At 33.5% G+C, this 13,429-nt stretch overlaps 2 protein-coding genes across 2 annotated transcripts; both read right to left on the minus strand.

Moving 5' to 3' along the window:
* Positions 1–7,706: 7,706 nt before the first annotated feature.
* LOC133785977 (small ribosomal subunit protein eS30z/eS30y/eS30x-like) lies at positions 7,707–8,146 on the minus strand. The gene has a single exon (XM_062225191.1). It carries the CDS (start codon positions 8,120–8,122, stop codon positions 7,934–7,936), a length of 189 nt encoding a protein of 62 aa, XP_062081175.1. The 5' UTR covers positions 8,123–8,146; the 3' UTR covers positions 7,707–7,933.
* A 3,820-nt stretch (positions 8,147–11,966) lies between these two features.
* Positions 11,967–12,766, minus strand: LOC133785985 (uncharacterized). The gene has a single exon (XM_062225199.1). The coding sequence runs from the start codon at positions 12,652–12,654 to the stop codon at positions 12,148–12,150; it is 507 nt and encodes a 168-aa protein (XP_062081183.1). The 5' UTR covers positions 12,655–12,766; the 3' UTR covers positions 11,967–12,147.
* Between the last annotated feature and the right edge of the window lie 663 nt (positions 12,767–13,429).

The raw sequence follows: 13,429 nt of genomic DNA on the forward strand, positions 1-13,429 counted from the left end.
TCCAAAAGCTTATTTCCCCCTAACTCAAGCACTAAGGGATCTCTCACAGATTATAGGAAATGCTTTCTGGAATTATCAAGCCTCAAGGTGTTTCTAGCCAAGTGCTCTAATGGATAGAAATGTTGTGTCTTACAAGTGAGTTATAGGCTCCTATTTATAGAGTTTAGAGACACCCTTTGAATTTCAAATTCCACCAACTCCCATGGTTGTTACCAATGTTTAATTGGAATAATATGGAATTAAAAATGAGATTTGGGAGTTATTTGAGCTTTTTGAGCCGTTCAACAAAGATTGAAAAAACTAAAAAATTGGTCAGTTTTTCGCCTGTGGCCGCAGCCACTGACCAATTTCAGCACTTAAAAATGTGTTGTTTTTCCAAACGGTTCCAAACCCTCCCAAATGATTTTGTAACTCCCAAAACACATTATTGGGGTTTAAATCATATCTCTAACAGCCATATCACATATGGCTTTATGAAATTCATCTCAATATTTTGTAACAACAAATTTATACAATAAAGGGTAATATTTGGAAGTTACAAATTTGTAACGCCAAATATGTTACATTATTTGAATATATCTCATATATCTAAATATTGTAACTTTCTATTATATGTTACAATATATGACACTCTTTGTCACATTTATTTAATCTAAAACATTTTATTATAATATAATATAATATTACATTATATTATAAAATAATATAATAATCAAGATGGACTTATCAGTCATCTGACTGAGATGGACTTATCAGTCATCTGACCGAGATAGACTTATCAGTCATCTGACCGTGATAGACTTATCAGTCATCTATTTAGAGAATGACTTATTAGTCAACTGTTCAAATAATGACTTATTATTCATCTACCTCAGAGAGACTTATTAGTCATCTACCTCAGAGTGAGAGAGTTATTAGTCATCTACTCAGAGCGTAGGACTTCACAAACTACCTGCTTGCATGCATGCGTAGGGTTATTACTGCTAGGCATGCCTATTATGACTTAGTAACATGTTATTACTTGTTCATGAGCATATTGAGCTTTCTTGCTGAGCTTCGGCTCACGGCTGCTATGTGGTGCAGGTAAAGGCGAAAGAAAGCTGGACCATCCTTGAGTTTGAGAGCTTAGGTGGCGATGTGTACATATGCGGCTGCTCGACTGCCACGACCGAGGGTTGAAAGAGGAACTAGGGTTAAACCCTATTTTGCCGCTTAAATCGGCTGGTTGTAAATATTTTGTTGTAATTAACCTCTAAATTATATTTTTGGGATCCAAATGTATACAATAAACATTTTAGTGAAATGTTGTATCTTAACCAAAAAATTTAACCCTAAAGCGCTAATTATACTTAGTTACACGATTATGACCAAATGACTCGGTTAGCGAGTTTAGCACTGTTTAAAATGCACACTGTAACGGTCCCTAGAGTTTAGGGCGTTACACTCATGCTCCCTAATACAATGTGCAGGTAAAGCATTTACATTCTATTTAAGTAGTTAAGTACATAACTACAGAAATAGTTACCATACCCTGAGTGAAGCTATCTTTAGTGACGAGTGTACATGCCCAGCTTGTCTTCAGGAACCCTTAACCTTGGCTCGCTCTGATTCTAAGTTTGTAACGCCCTAAACTCCAAGGACCGTTATGGTGTGCATTTTAAACAGTGTTAAACTCATTAATCGAGTCATTTGGCCATAATCGTGTAACTAAGTATGATTAGCAGTTTAGGGTTAAAATTTTTGGTTAAGATACAAAGTTTCACTAAAACATTTACTGTATACATTGGGATCCCCAAAAATATAATTTAAAGGTTAATTACAACAAAAGATTTACAACCAGTCGACCTAAGCGGCAAAATAGGGTTTAACCCTAGTTCCTCTTTCAACCCTCGGCCGTGGCGGTCGAGCAGCCGCATATGTACACATCGTCACCTAACATCTCTAACTCAAGGATGGTCTAGCTTTCTTTTGCTTTTACCTGCACCACATAGCACCCGTGAGCCAAAGCTCAGCAAGAAAACTCATTATGCTCATGAACAGTAATAACATGTTACTAAATCATAATGTGCATGCCTAACAATAATAACCCTATTCATGCATGCAAATAAGTTCTGATATTGATGGGGGATCCTGCCCTCCTGAATGGATGACTATCAAGTCAATCCTAATCAGATGAGTGATTAACACTTGAGGTTTTGATAACCATGCTAGAGCGTATAGCCCTAATCAGATGAGTGATTTAACACTTTGAGTTTCTGATAACCATACTGGGGCGTGTAGCCCTAATCAGATGAGTGATTTAACACTTTGAGGTTCTGATAACCATACTGGGGCATATAGCCCTAATCAGATGAGTGACTGATCAGTGAGTCGCTAACGTGGGCTCAGCACCCATAGCCATGTGACGATGCAATCACCTGGGCCTTCTGGCCCTGGCTCTAAGTGACTAGCCATTTAGCTAGACAAGTGCTTTTAGTTTTCATCGAACTTGAGGTCGGTCATGCATTAATGCTTATGACGAGTCATTCAATGCTTATGTCGATTAGATCTAATCATTTCGGCTTGTGTTGAACACATCAGTGTCGTTCTTGACTCTTAAGCCAATATCATATGGCTCGTGCCGATTTCTGACTCATGGGTCAGTGCCATACACAAGTAAGCAATGCACCAGGCATATATCATATGTCAAATATCCAAATGTAGGGCATTCAACATGCTTACTTAATAAACACTAGCATAATTATGTTCATGCATAAATACAGAGACTCAAGCTCCGATCAATCTCATATTCAACATTCATGTCATGCCCTAATCACATGTTTCTCATACATCACATATTGGGTGCAGTTTTCTTACCTCTGGTTCGAGCGAGAAATAACAATTGAACGACCCTTGAGAACGATCAATCCTTTGATCCCTTAGCGGTCACCTAGTGATAACCAAATATGGAATCCAATTAATGAAATCAACAATAAAATGTTCTTGACCTAAACCTCACTCCCGGAACCTCGAATCATACCCAAACGGTTAATAGATTTGATCCCGAGCCTTAGGAATTGAAACCTCGAGCCAAAAACCCTCAAAAGTACCCAAAATATGCATCAGGAAAAACAGGGTAGCGCTACAGCGCTGCCCCCCTAGCGCTCCAGCACTACAACCAGAACTAGTTTGCCCTGGCTATCGTTGTAGCGCCCTCCCTTGGGCGCTACAGCGCTAGAACCAGGCTGAACCAACCCTGATACTTCCTCCTTCGAGTTTTCCATTTCCAACCTTCAAAACATGATCCCAAACTCCATCAAAATCCCTAAATGAACCCAAATATCTACTCCACATGTCCTAGGCATCATAATCTAACCAAACTTTGCCAAAAACTCTCATCAATTCTCCATTTTCAACTTCAAAATCCCAAATGAAACTCAATAAGAAAAACAAAGCAAAACCAGAGTTTTAATGGCTAGAAACTTACCTCAAGCTCAGTACTACACCCTCTTCAATGGCTGGACATAACCCTAGATCATCAAGGCTTGGTTCCCTAGCTTGGTTCCTCAAATGGAGCTTCAAAATTCAAAGAGAACTGAAGAGAAAATGATGAACATGAGAAAAAGAAGTTGATGATTTGTTTTCTTAAGCTTCCACAACTTTCTTATGGCTGATATCTATCCCTAGGTGAAAATACTAAAATGCCCCCAAGCTTAAATAAAACCCTTAACAGCCACCAAGGGCAAAACCGTCATTGCCCGCCTATCTCGTTAATCATAATTAACACCCTTCAATTCCCGTTATTCATAATATTCTCAAATGCTAATAAATCATATCCCATTACCCTTTAATTCCCGGTAATGTTCTAATCACCAAATTAACCCGAGACTCACCCCGAGCCCCGAAATTAACCCCGTTATGACCAAACCGATAACTTGCGTTCAAAGATCGTCTCATGCCGAATGGCTCGAAAAAATCCACATTATGATGTGACCTTATTCAAAATTCACCAACATGCATGAAAATATACAAATATGACATCAACGGGCCAAATTACCAAAATGCCCTTATAATGAAAAATGGACCCATATGCATGCATTTATCATCATATAATAATATAATTCACATAAACATGCATATAATCATTTAATATCATAATAAATCAATTATGGCTCTCCCAGCCTCCTAATCAAGGTCTTAAACCTTATTAGGAAATTTGGGTTATTACAGAGACCCTGAGACTGCACTAAGAGACCCAAAGGATTGCATTGAAGCATTTAGACTTCATGTGTAAGAGACCCTAAAATTGCACTAAGAGACCCTGCAATTACACAAAGAGACCCTGAGCTGGGGGTCGCATTGAACCATTTCGACCTCACTTATAAAAGACCATAAATTGCACCGAGAGACCATGAAACTACACTAAGAGACCCAAATGATCGCATTGAAGCATTTAGACTTTATGTATAAAAGACCCTAAAATTGCACCAAAAGACCCTGCAATTATACTAAGAGACCCAAAGGGTTGCCCTTTTGACTTCATTTATAAGAGACCCTCAAATTACTAATAAAAAGACTTACATAATGTATATCAATGATGAATTGACTTGTAATTGAAACATATATTAATAATAGTAGGATTTATATAGTCTAATTCAATGATTAAAGCAATTATATAGTCTAATTAGTAGTGCTCAAATTGGACTTTTATAATATAATTTAATGATGAAAGTACTTATGTAGTGCTACTAATTGTTCAAATTATCAACAATACAATCTTACTCAATAAGTAAATCACTTATACAATATTATTAAATGATCAAATTATAAATGAATGGTATTTTATAATGTAATTCAATGATTAAAATAATTATAATAACATTTTATAATATAATTAAAGGGATATTGACGGCTAAAATACTTAAGTTGTTGTCATTCAAGCTCTTAAATACTAAAGTTTTTTTACGAAATAAATACCTAACTTGAAAAAATTTCGTACTCACAAAATATTTTACCTTTTTTATTTACTCTTTTTTTTCATTAAATAATAAATTTATCTTTTTTATTTACCTTTTGCCACACAATTTGTTAATTAAAAGTTTTATTTAATTATTTATTTAAAGAGTTTTTTTATAGTTGCAGTCCTCATTCTTTACACTTTGTAATACTTAGGTCTCAAAAGTTAATTTTGTATAAACTAGGTCTCCAATCTTTTAAAATCGTATCATTCAGGTCCTTAAATATTATTTTTATTTCTTTTAAAATATATAAAAAAAATTACAAAATAAAGAGTTTTTTTATGGCTGCAGTCCCCATTCTTTATACTTTATAATATTTTGGTCCCAAAAGTTGATTTTGTATCAGTTAGGTCTCTAACCTTTTAAAATTGTATCATTTAGGTCCTTAAATGCTATTTTATTTCTTTTACAATACATAAAAAATTACAAAATAAATAGTGAATCAATCTTAAAAATTTGAGCACTTAATTTATAACAATAACAAACATGACTTTGAAAAAAAAATTCAGGGCATTTTTTAAAATATTTAATATTTTTATAATTTAAATTAATGTTTCATTAAAAATTTATCCTTGCATACGTTGTTATTTTTTAATTAATACTAATAGTTATATTATCTCGATAATATTAATTTGTATTATGTCTATGCTTGCTTATTTTATACATTTTTTTTTTAAATAACGCAACTTATAAGTGAATAGTGTATATAAAGTTATTTATGTGCATATATATGCTTAGTTACAAGTTGTATTATAAAATAAAAATAATTGTGTACATGCTAAATATCGATAATCTCGGAATAGTTCGATTATTAATATTAAAAAAATGTAGGAAACTTTTTTTATGGAAAATTAATTTAATTTATAAAAGTATTAAATATTTTTAAAAATGTCATAAAAATATATATTTTTGTTATAAATTAAGAGGTCCAATTTTTTCAAGATTAATTCACTATTTTTTTTTTGTATTTAAAAATAACATTTAGATGCCTAAATGATATGATTTGAAAATATTTAGGATATACAAAATTAACTTTTAGGACCTAAGTGTTACAAATGATAAAGAATAGGAACCACAGCTGAAAAAAAAACTCTCATTTAAATAATTTTTCTTAAACATTTTTAATAAAAACTAAATAACTTTTTGATTAAATTTGCACCTTCCGTATTTGTGCACAATTGTAAAAATTGATCTAAACGTAGCATTAGTTTATTTTTTGGATCAATTTTGCACAAAATTAATGCCACGATGGTCTGATACCTTATAAAACTACCACCACCAAAAATTAAAAATCTTAGTGAACCGTCAAAAACTGAAAATAGTACTCTTTCTTACAAGACACATAACTATATCACACATTAGAGAATGTGTATTGAAATCTAAACTCTAATGTCTAGTTCCACGAAATAAGTTTTTTTTTTTTACTTGAGGCGAGCAGTTTCACAAAGCTATGCTTACTGAGTCAGAACATGGCTATAGTTGAATACATATGCATTTTTCTTGATGTCATAAAAATATATAAGTAAACATGTATTTTTCTTTTAATTTTGGTGTTGAGAAAATGTTCGAATTCTGTCAAGGATGAGCCGTTGCCGCGAACAAAATTACGATTTCGTGTATGGCTTTTTTCTTTATAAATATTGTTGAAAAAGGAGTGACTTATTAACTCAAGTCACTCCTAAAATTGACCTTGGTGCTAGAAACATACTCCTGTCCTTTTGGGTACTTGGGTCAAGAGTGTAAGCTGTATTTTTTAAGTTATTAACTCAAGTCACTCCTAAAATTGACATTGGTGCTAGAAACTATAAGATGAGGAAAACTTCTACTACGCAACAAATCAAAATGTTCGGATTCAATAAGGATTCAAATACACGTACGAATAATAAGGTTTGCGAGGCCACGAACTCTTAACGAATTTCTCACACCAGCATTCACTTCAGCAAGTCGTAACAATATCACCACAAGAAAAACACCTAACTAATACTGCCGTCAATATGTAACTCGATCACAAATTCTGGGTTTCCATTGAGAATGTTGTCAACTTAATTGCTGTCATTGTGCTTTAATACTCTAACAGGTCCATGAAATTACTAGCACCTTAAATATATAATGCCACAATGATTAAAGACATAATCTCTTTTACGGCAAAAATGCTAGTATCTCATCCTATGAGAACAATTAAACAACTTCAACTTTCACTTTACGCCCTTTTACTGCAGACATTTCTTTCTCAATTCTCATGACACTAGCAAGGTAAGCTATGCTCTAGAACCAAATTCCAAGGAAGAAACAAACATATTTCAAAATAAAAGTTATTCACTAGCATTAGATAATGGCACAAGTATAAACTTTCCTACCCAACTGAATTAGGAAACAATTATCTTAAAGTCATCCAAAATTTTTCACATGTTGAACAACAGGAAGTTCAGCTTGAGCCCTCTGAATTCCAATCGCAACTTGGCTTAATTCCACTTTTGAGAAATTGAATACAGCAAAACTAAATGTCTAGCATCTTTTCACTTCACCCATGATATCCTAAGATTTAAGATAAACTACTACAGTTCAAGATCAACCCTCCCCAAATTGACATTCGTGTCAAGCTATAAACCATTAGTGTTATACCAAGCTGAAGTGAGGAAAACGCAGCTCAGAGTCAGGACCCAATCAATACAGAAACTAAGTCCCTAATTTTGATTTCTTAGCAAGAACTCTCCAAAATCTTTTATCTTAATAAAGACCTTTAGTGTCACATGTTTAACAATTTTAAATAAAAAACGAATTCACATTACTTCTAATTTAATTAAAGCATAATCCAGTAACAAAGTAAATGGGTCTTTAAAAATAACATGAAAACTCAATAACAAATGGTCAAAAACCCAAAAAAACGATGCCTCCATAATAACCTAAAGAGGTGTCATCTTTGAGAAACCGCTACCTTACTTCTCGGAAGAATTGGGTCCCCTCTTCTTGCCAAAGCCAATCACGGCAGTGACGAATCGGCGGTTGTATTGCATGCGCTTGTGAGCACGTCCTCTGGGCTTCTTCTTCTTGTCCTGCTTGGCAACTTTAGGGGTTTGCCCTCTCACCTTACCAGCACGAGCCAAAGATCCGTGAACCTTACCCATGGTGAACTTCTAAGCTTTCCTCGGCTGCGAAACCAGCAAAAAACGTCATAAAAATTAAAGACCTTATGGACGAGTAAGCTAGACATTCTACAGCTTCTAAAAAAAAATTCATTATCGAAGAAATGGCCTCAAAAACATTCGATACACAGTTTTGAGTGCGTTTGCTTTTCTTTATTTCTTTCATTTTTTCTACATTGAGTTTATATATATATATATAATTACTTCGATTTTTTTTATTAGAATGAGAAAAACGATATCGAGTTATTGAGATTTGCCAGTAGTACAAGGGCCTGAAGAATCAGTAAGAAATCAAATTCAGGCGAGTGATAGTGGCGATTTTCATTTCGCAAGATTTCGAATGAAATTGTTGACTGGATCGTCGTCAAATCAAGATCCATTCAAGAAGCTGTTCTTGCTTTTCAATTCAAATTATTTTCTTTGATTTGAAATATGGAAAAACTGAAAATGAATTCAACAAGAAAGATCAAACATAAAATAAGCTTACAGTAGCGAACGAGTGAACGATGAGCAAAATCGCCGTGTGGAAGAGAGTAGCAAAGGTTATATTCGAGTGTTTATAGCGATGTACTGACTGATTAGGGTTTTGTATCATGTTGATTAATGGGCCTGGACTACTAGTCTGAGCTCTGTTGGGCTATAGCGATATAGCCCAATATGAAGTGTCATGTTCTGAATTTTACTGTAGACGATGTGTCGTTTCATGTATAATCTATGCTTGACGGTATTTTATTTTGTGATGCTATTGTAATTATGGTATTTGTACCTCTTTCATTTTTTTTTTGACGATTCATTTTTTTATTATTTGGTAATTAAGACATTGAAAAAAAAAGTATTTTAGTTTTAAGTTTTTTTTCTTAACAAAATTCTAACTTTTAATAACATAAAAAAATTTACAACATTTTATTGACAAAGTTAGTATTTCTTTTTATATATTATAGTCTTAAATTTTTTTTAGCACAACATTGTTGGGAGGAAAATGGAATAATTATATTTATAATAGGGAAATTTAAAATATACATGCAATTTAGGTAGAAAAAGAAAAAAGTTGAAAAATATGGTTGAGAAAAGAAAATTACGAATATAACTATATTTTTGTGAACTTAGTTAAACAATATTTTTACTAAAGTTTATAAAAATATTATATTGCATAAAATCAATTAGATATTTAATGAAAAAAATTACAACAAATTTAATCTTCTCCACCCTTCCACTCAATGATGAGTGGGGCGTGGGGTGAGAGGCTCGAGGGCAAAGGTGTTTTGAGGGGTTGTAAACATATTTGGGCGGCACATGTCAACATTAATAGTGGTCGGTGGTGATCAACATTGGAATAAGTAGAAGAGTGAGAGAGGGGGAGGGGGATGTACAATATTTTCACTAACCACTTGAATTTTTTATTTTTTATTTTTTCATTTTGGGACAAGTTTTGTTTCAAATCTTCAGCCCCTATTCCTCATATTAGATCTACCTTTTATAAAGATTAATCAGCACCAACTTTTGCTAACACACATAATAATATATTCTCTAATTGAAATGAAAATTACTAGACAATCTAGCTAAAAATGTTGTTTCAAACACATAATTTTTCTTAATTGGTCAGCAATTTGCAAAAACTAATTGCTGCTTAGAAAAACTTTGCAGCATGTTCACCAATTAGAAATAGCCATAACCCTTGTTCTCAAAACAAGCAGCATAGCTCAATAACTACTTGATTCCCTATATACCGATTTCACTTCGATTTAATTCGATAGGTGCATTTGGCATATATTTCAATGGGAAGCATGTGGATCAATATGCTTTAGTTTAAGCTTTTCAGCTTTGTGCTTTCGAAATAAAGAATTCTATGACCTTTCATGCACTTCTCGGTCCACAGATTCTTGAAAATGATTTATTTGGATTTATTTCCTCGAAACCCATGGTATTTATTTGAATTTTATGAAAAAACAATGATAATTTAATTCCTACTATTTATTTAACCCAAAGACTTGACTGTTCTTTTTATTTTCTCACGGAGCGAACTCAAAAATGTATTGATGCATATAAACTATCCAAGTCCTAGTGAACAGTACAATACAAAAAGAATAAAAAAATTTCAGTGAACTAGTATTATCACAAGACAGCAGAAAAATATATTACACATAAAACATAAAACAATATGTGTATTGAAATCTAAACTCCAAACTAATGTCTAGTTCGTTGAAATATGCCGCTAAAGAAAAGCATACAACATATATTTTTCTTTTAAGTTTTGTGTTGACAAAATATTTATTTGAATTTTCGAAAGGATGTGTCGTTGCCGGGAACAAAATTACGATTTCTTGTTAATGCGTGTATGTATGGCTCTTTTTATTTTTAAATAATGTTGAAAAACGAGTGTGACTTATTAACTCGAGTACTCGACTAATATCCCCAAGAGCCTAAAATTTACCTTGGTGCTAGAAACATACTCCTATCCTGTTTATACGTCTTGGGTCAAGAATATAAGCTACTTTAAGTTCATTTTCATAGACTGAAATTTAATACTAGTTATTGTTTATTTTCCCTTCATCCCATCGAATTAAATTATAAAATTCTAAAGAATGTCCACTCAATGGATAACATTAGCAACCAGCAAGTAAGTAGCTATAAAGAAAGGAAACCATAAAACAGGCTCATGTTGAAAATATTCCAAGCTCCCTATTTTTCTCTAGGTCCCTTGTAGAAATTATAAGCTGAAGAGAACTTTTCTAGCTAGAACTTCTACTACTCAGCAAATCAAAATGTTCTGTTTCAATAAGGATTCAAATACACGTACGAATAATAAGATTTGAGTGGCTAAGAACTCTCAACAAATTTCTCACACCAACATTCACTTCAGCAACAATCATAACAATGTCCTTATATCACCTCGACAAAGCAGTATATTTGACCACAAGAAAAATTCCTATACTGCCGTCAATATGTAACTTGATCACCAATTCTGGATTTCCAATGAGGTTGTAATGTCAACTTAATCGGAACAATTGCAATAACTGTCGTTGTGCTTTAAAACTCTAGCAGGTCCATGAATTTACTAGCACCTTAAATATATAATGCCACTATGATTAAAGAGATAATCTCTTTTATGGCAAAATGCTAGTATCTTATCCTATGAGAACAATTAAACAACTTCAACTTTCGCTTGCAGCCCTTTCAACGGAGAAACAACATATCACACAGTTTCACAATCCAATTGTAAGTCACACACTTCAACTGCAGATATTTCTTTCTCAATTCTCATGACACTAGTAAGGTAAGCTATGCTCTAGAATCGAATTCTAAGGAAGAAACAAACACATTTCAAAAATAAATTTATTCACTTGTATTAGATAATGGCGCAGCACAAGTAGAAACTTCCTACTTAACTGAACTAGGAAACAATTATCTTAAAGTCATCCCAAAGCTTTAACATGTTAAACAACAGGAGGAAGTTCAGCTTGAGCCCCCTCTGAATTCAAATTAAAATGAATACTCCACCTTGGCTTAATTCCATTTTTGAGAAATTGAATCCAGCAAGCAAAACTAAATGTTTAGCAACTTTTCATTTCACTTGTGATTTAAGTTTAGCTACTACTACAGTTCAAGATCAACCCTTCCCAAATTAACATACGTGTCAAGTTAAAAACCATTAGTGTTATACCAAGCTGAAGTGAGACGAAAACACAGCCCAGAATCAGGACCCAAACAATATCAAAACTAAATCCCTAATTTTGATTTCTTTGCAAGAACTCTCCAACAATAAGATGAACACAAAAGGAATGAATGCAAATAGCAATGAAATGACCGAAATTCAGACATAGCGAAATCATTAAATGAAATGGCATTAGTCTTAAACAGAGGGCATAGAAGCCAGCCCCAGTCCAATTTTATCAAAATGTAATGCTTTTTCCAAAGTTTCAGCAAAATAACAAGCAAATTATTTCATATCCAACCTCAAACCAAAAAAAAAAAAAAATTAAGCGAAAGAAAAAGCCCTAGCTTCTTTCTTATGGGATATCCCAGGGTTTAGCCTCGGGGACGGCGACGACCATACCTTGGAGGTCAGGCGTGAGGACGACCTGGCAGCCGAGCCTGGAGTGCTTGTTGAGAACTCTAGCTCTTGAGTTCCTCTTGAGAATGTACTCCTCGTCGTAAGAGCGCGCCGGAAGCCTGTCGAGCCATTCCTGGGCAACGTTGACCTCGCATTCGGCGGAGCAAGCGTCGATATCCTCGAGCCGGTGGGAGGCCGGGTCGATCATACCGGCGTTGGCCAGGGTCTTAAGAAGAGTGTGACCGGTCAAGCCAACGATCTCCCGCTTCTTCCCATCCAGATCGATTGCGAAGAGCTTCACAATACGATCAGAAACTTTTTTTGAGGAAGACGAAGATGGCGATGGGGGTGGGGGTGAGGTTGAGGTGACCGAAGATCTCGAAATTAGAGACTTTGAATAGAATGAAAGCGCAGGAAGACGGTGGATTTGGGCGGAGAGTCTCTGTAGGTTCGAGACGGCCATTGTTTTGGGAGCTTCGACCTTCGATTGAGGTGTTCCGGATTCCCTTCTTCGGGGACTCTTTTCGTTTATGTCACTATTTAGTATTTACCTTCATTCACTCCCCACACATACTATACTTTTTTTTTTCTTATTATATATGAATATGATGTTACAATATTTTTTTTAATGGAATTGTACGGATTGTATTCCTTTTTATTCTTGGTATTTTTCATAAATATTATTATTATTTTGCAAAATATATGCATATTATAATTTTATTAAAAATTTTATTAAAGAAAAAAATAAAGTGCAGAAAACATAATTACTAATTAAATAAATATGAAAAACTTGATTACGAGTAAAATTATTACATAAACTAATTTTTATACAAAAATATGATAAACTAAATATATAAAAGTGAAAATTCTTTAAAGAAAACTTTAAAATAACCTTCTTTTTTAAAAAAAAAAACTATATTTTTTTGTAAACTTTATTAAAAAAAACTCATATAAAATATAATTTTTTCTATATTCTATTGCTACGGCATGAACATATCTTTGTCACATAAATTAATTATCACCTAATTTTTTTTTATAATGTAAGGCTCAAACAATTTATTTGACAAGCATATTTAAAAAATGGCTATTTAGGATTTTTACCCCCCGAACTATTACCACTATCGTATCGTGCCCCTAATTTTTTCAGGCCGTTAAAAATTCCCCCGAAATATTCACAGCAATGTAAAGAAGGACTTCCGTTAACTTTCAACACATGTGGCTAACAGAAGGCTGACATG

Source organism: Humulus lupulus, chromosome 1 (assembly GCF_963169125.1).
Source record: "Humulus lupulus chromosome 1, drHumLupu1.1, whole genome shotgun sequence".
Taxonomy (NCBI): Eukaryota; Viridiplantae; Streptophyta; class Magnoliopsida; order Rosales; family Cannabaceae; genus Humulus; species Humulus lupulus.

What these genes read in the sequence shown, in the direction of transcription:
- LOC133785985 (XM_062225199.1), bottom strand. Translation starts at nt 12,654, where the DNA reads ATGGCCGTCTCGAACCTACAGAGACTCTCCGCCCAAATCCACCGTCTT.
- LOC133785977 (XM_062225191.1), bottom strand. Translation starts at nt 8,122, where the DNA reads ATGGGTAAGGTTCACGGATCTTTGGCTCGTGCTGGTAAGGTGAGAGGG.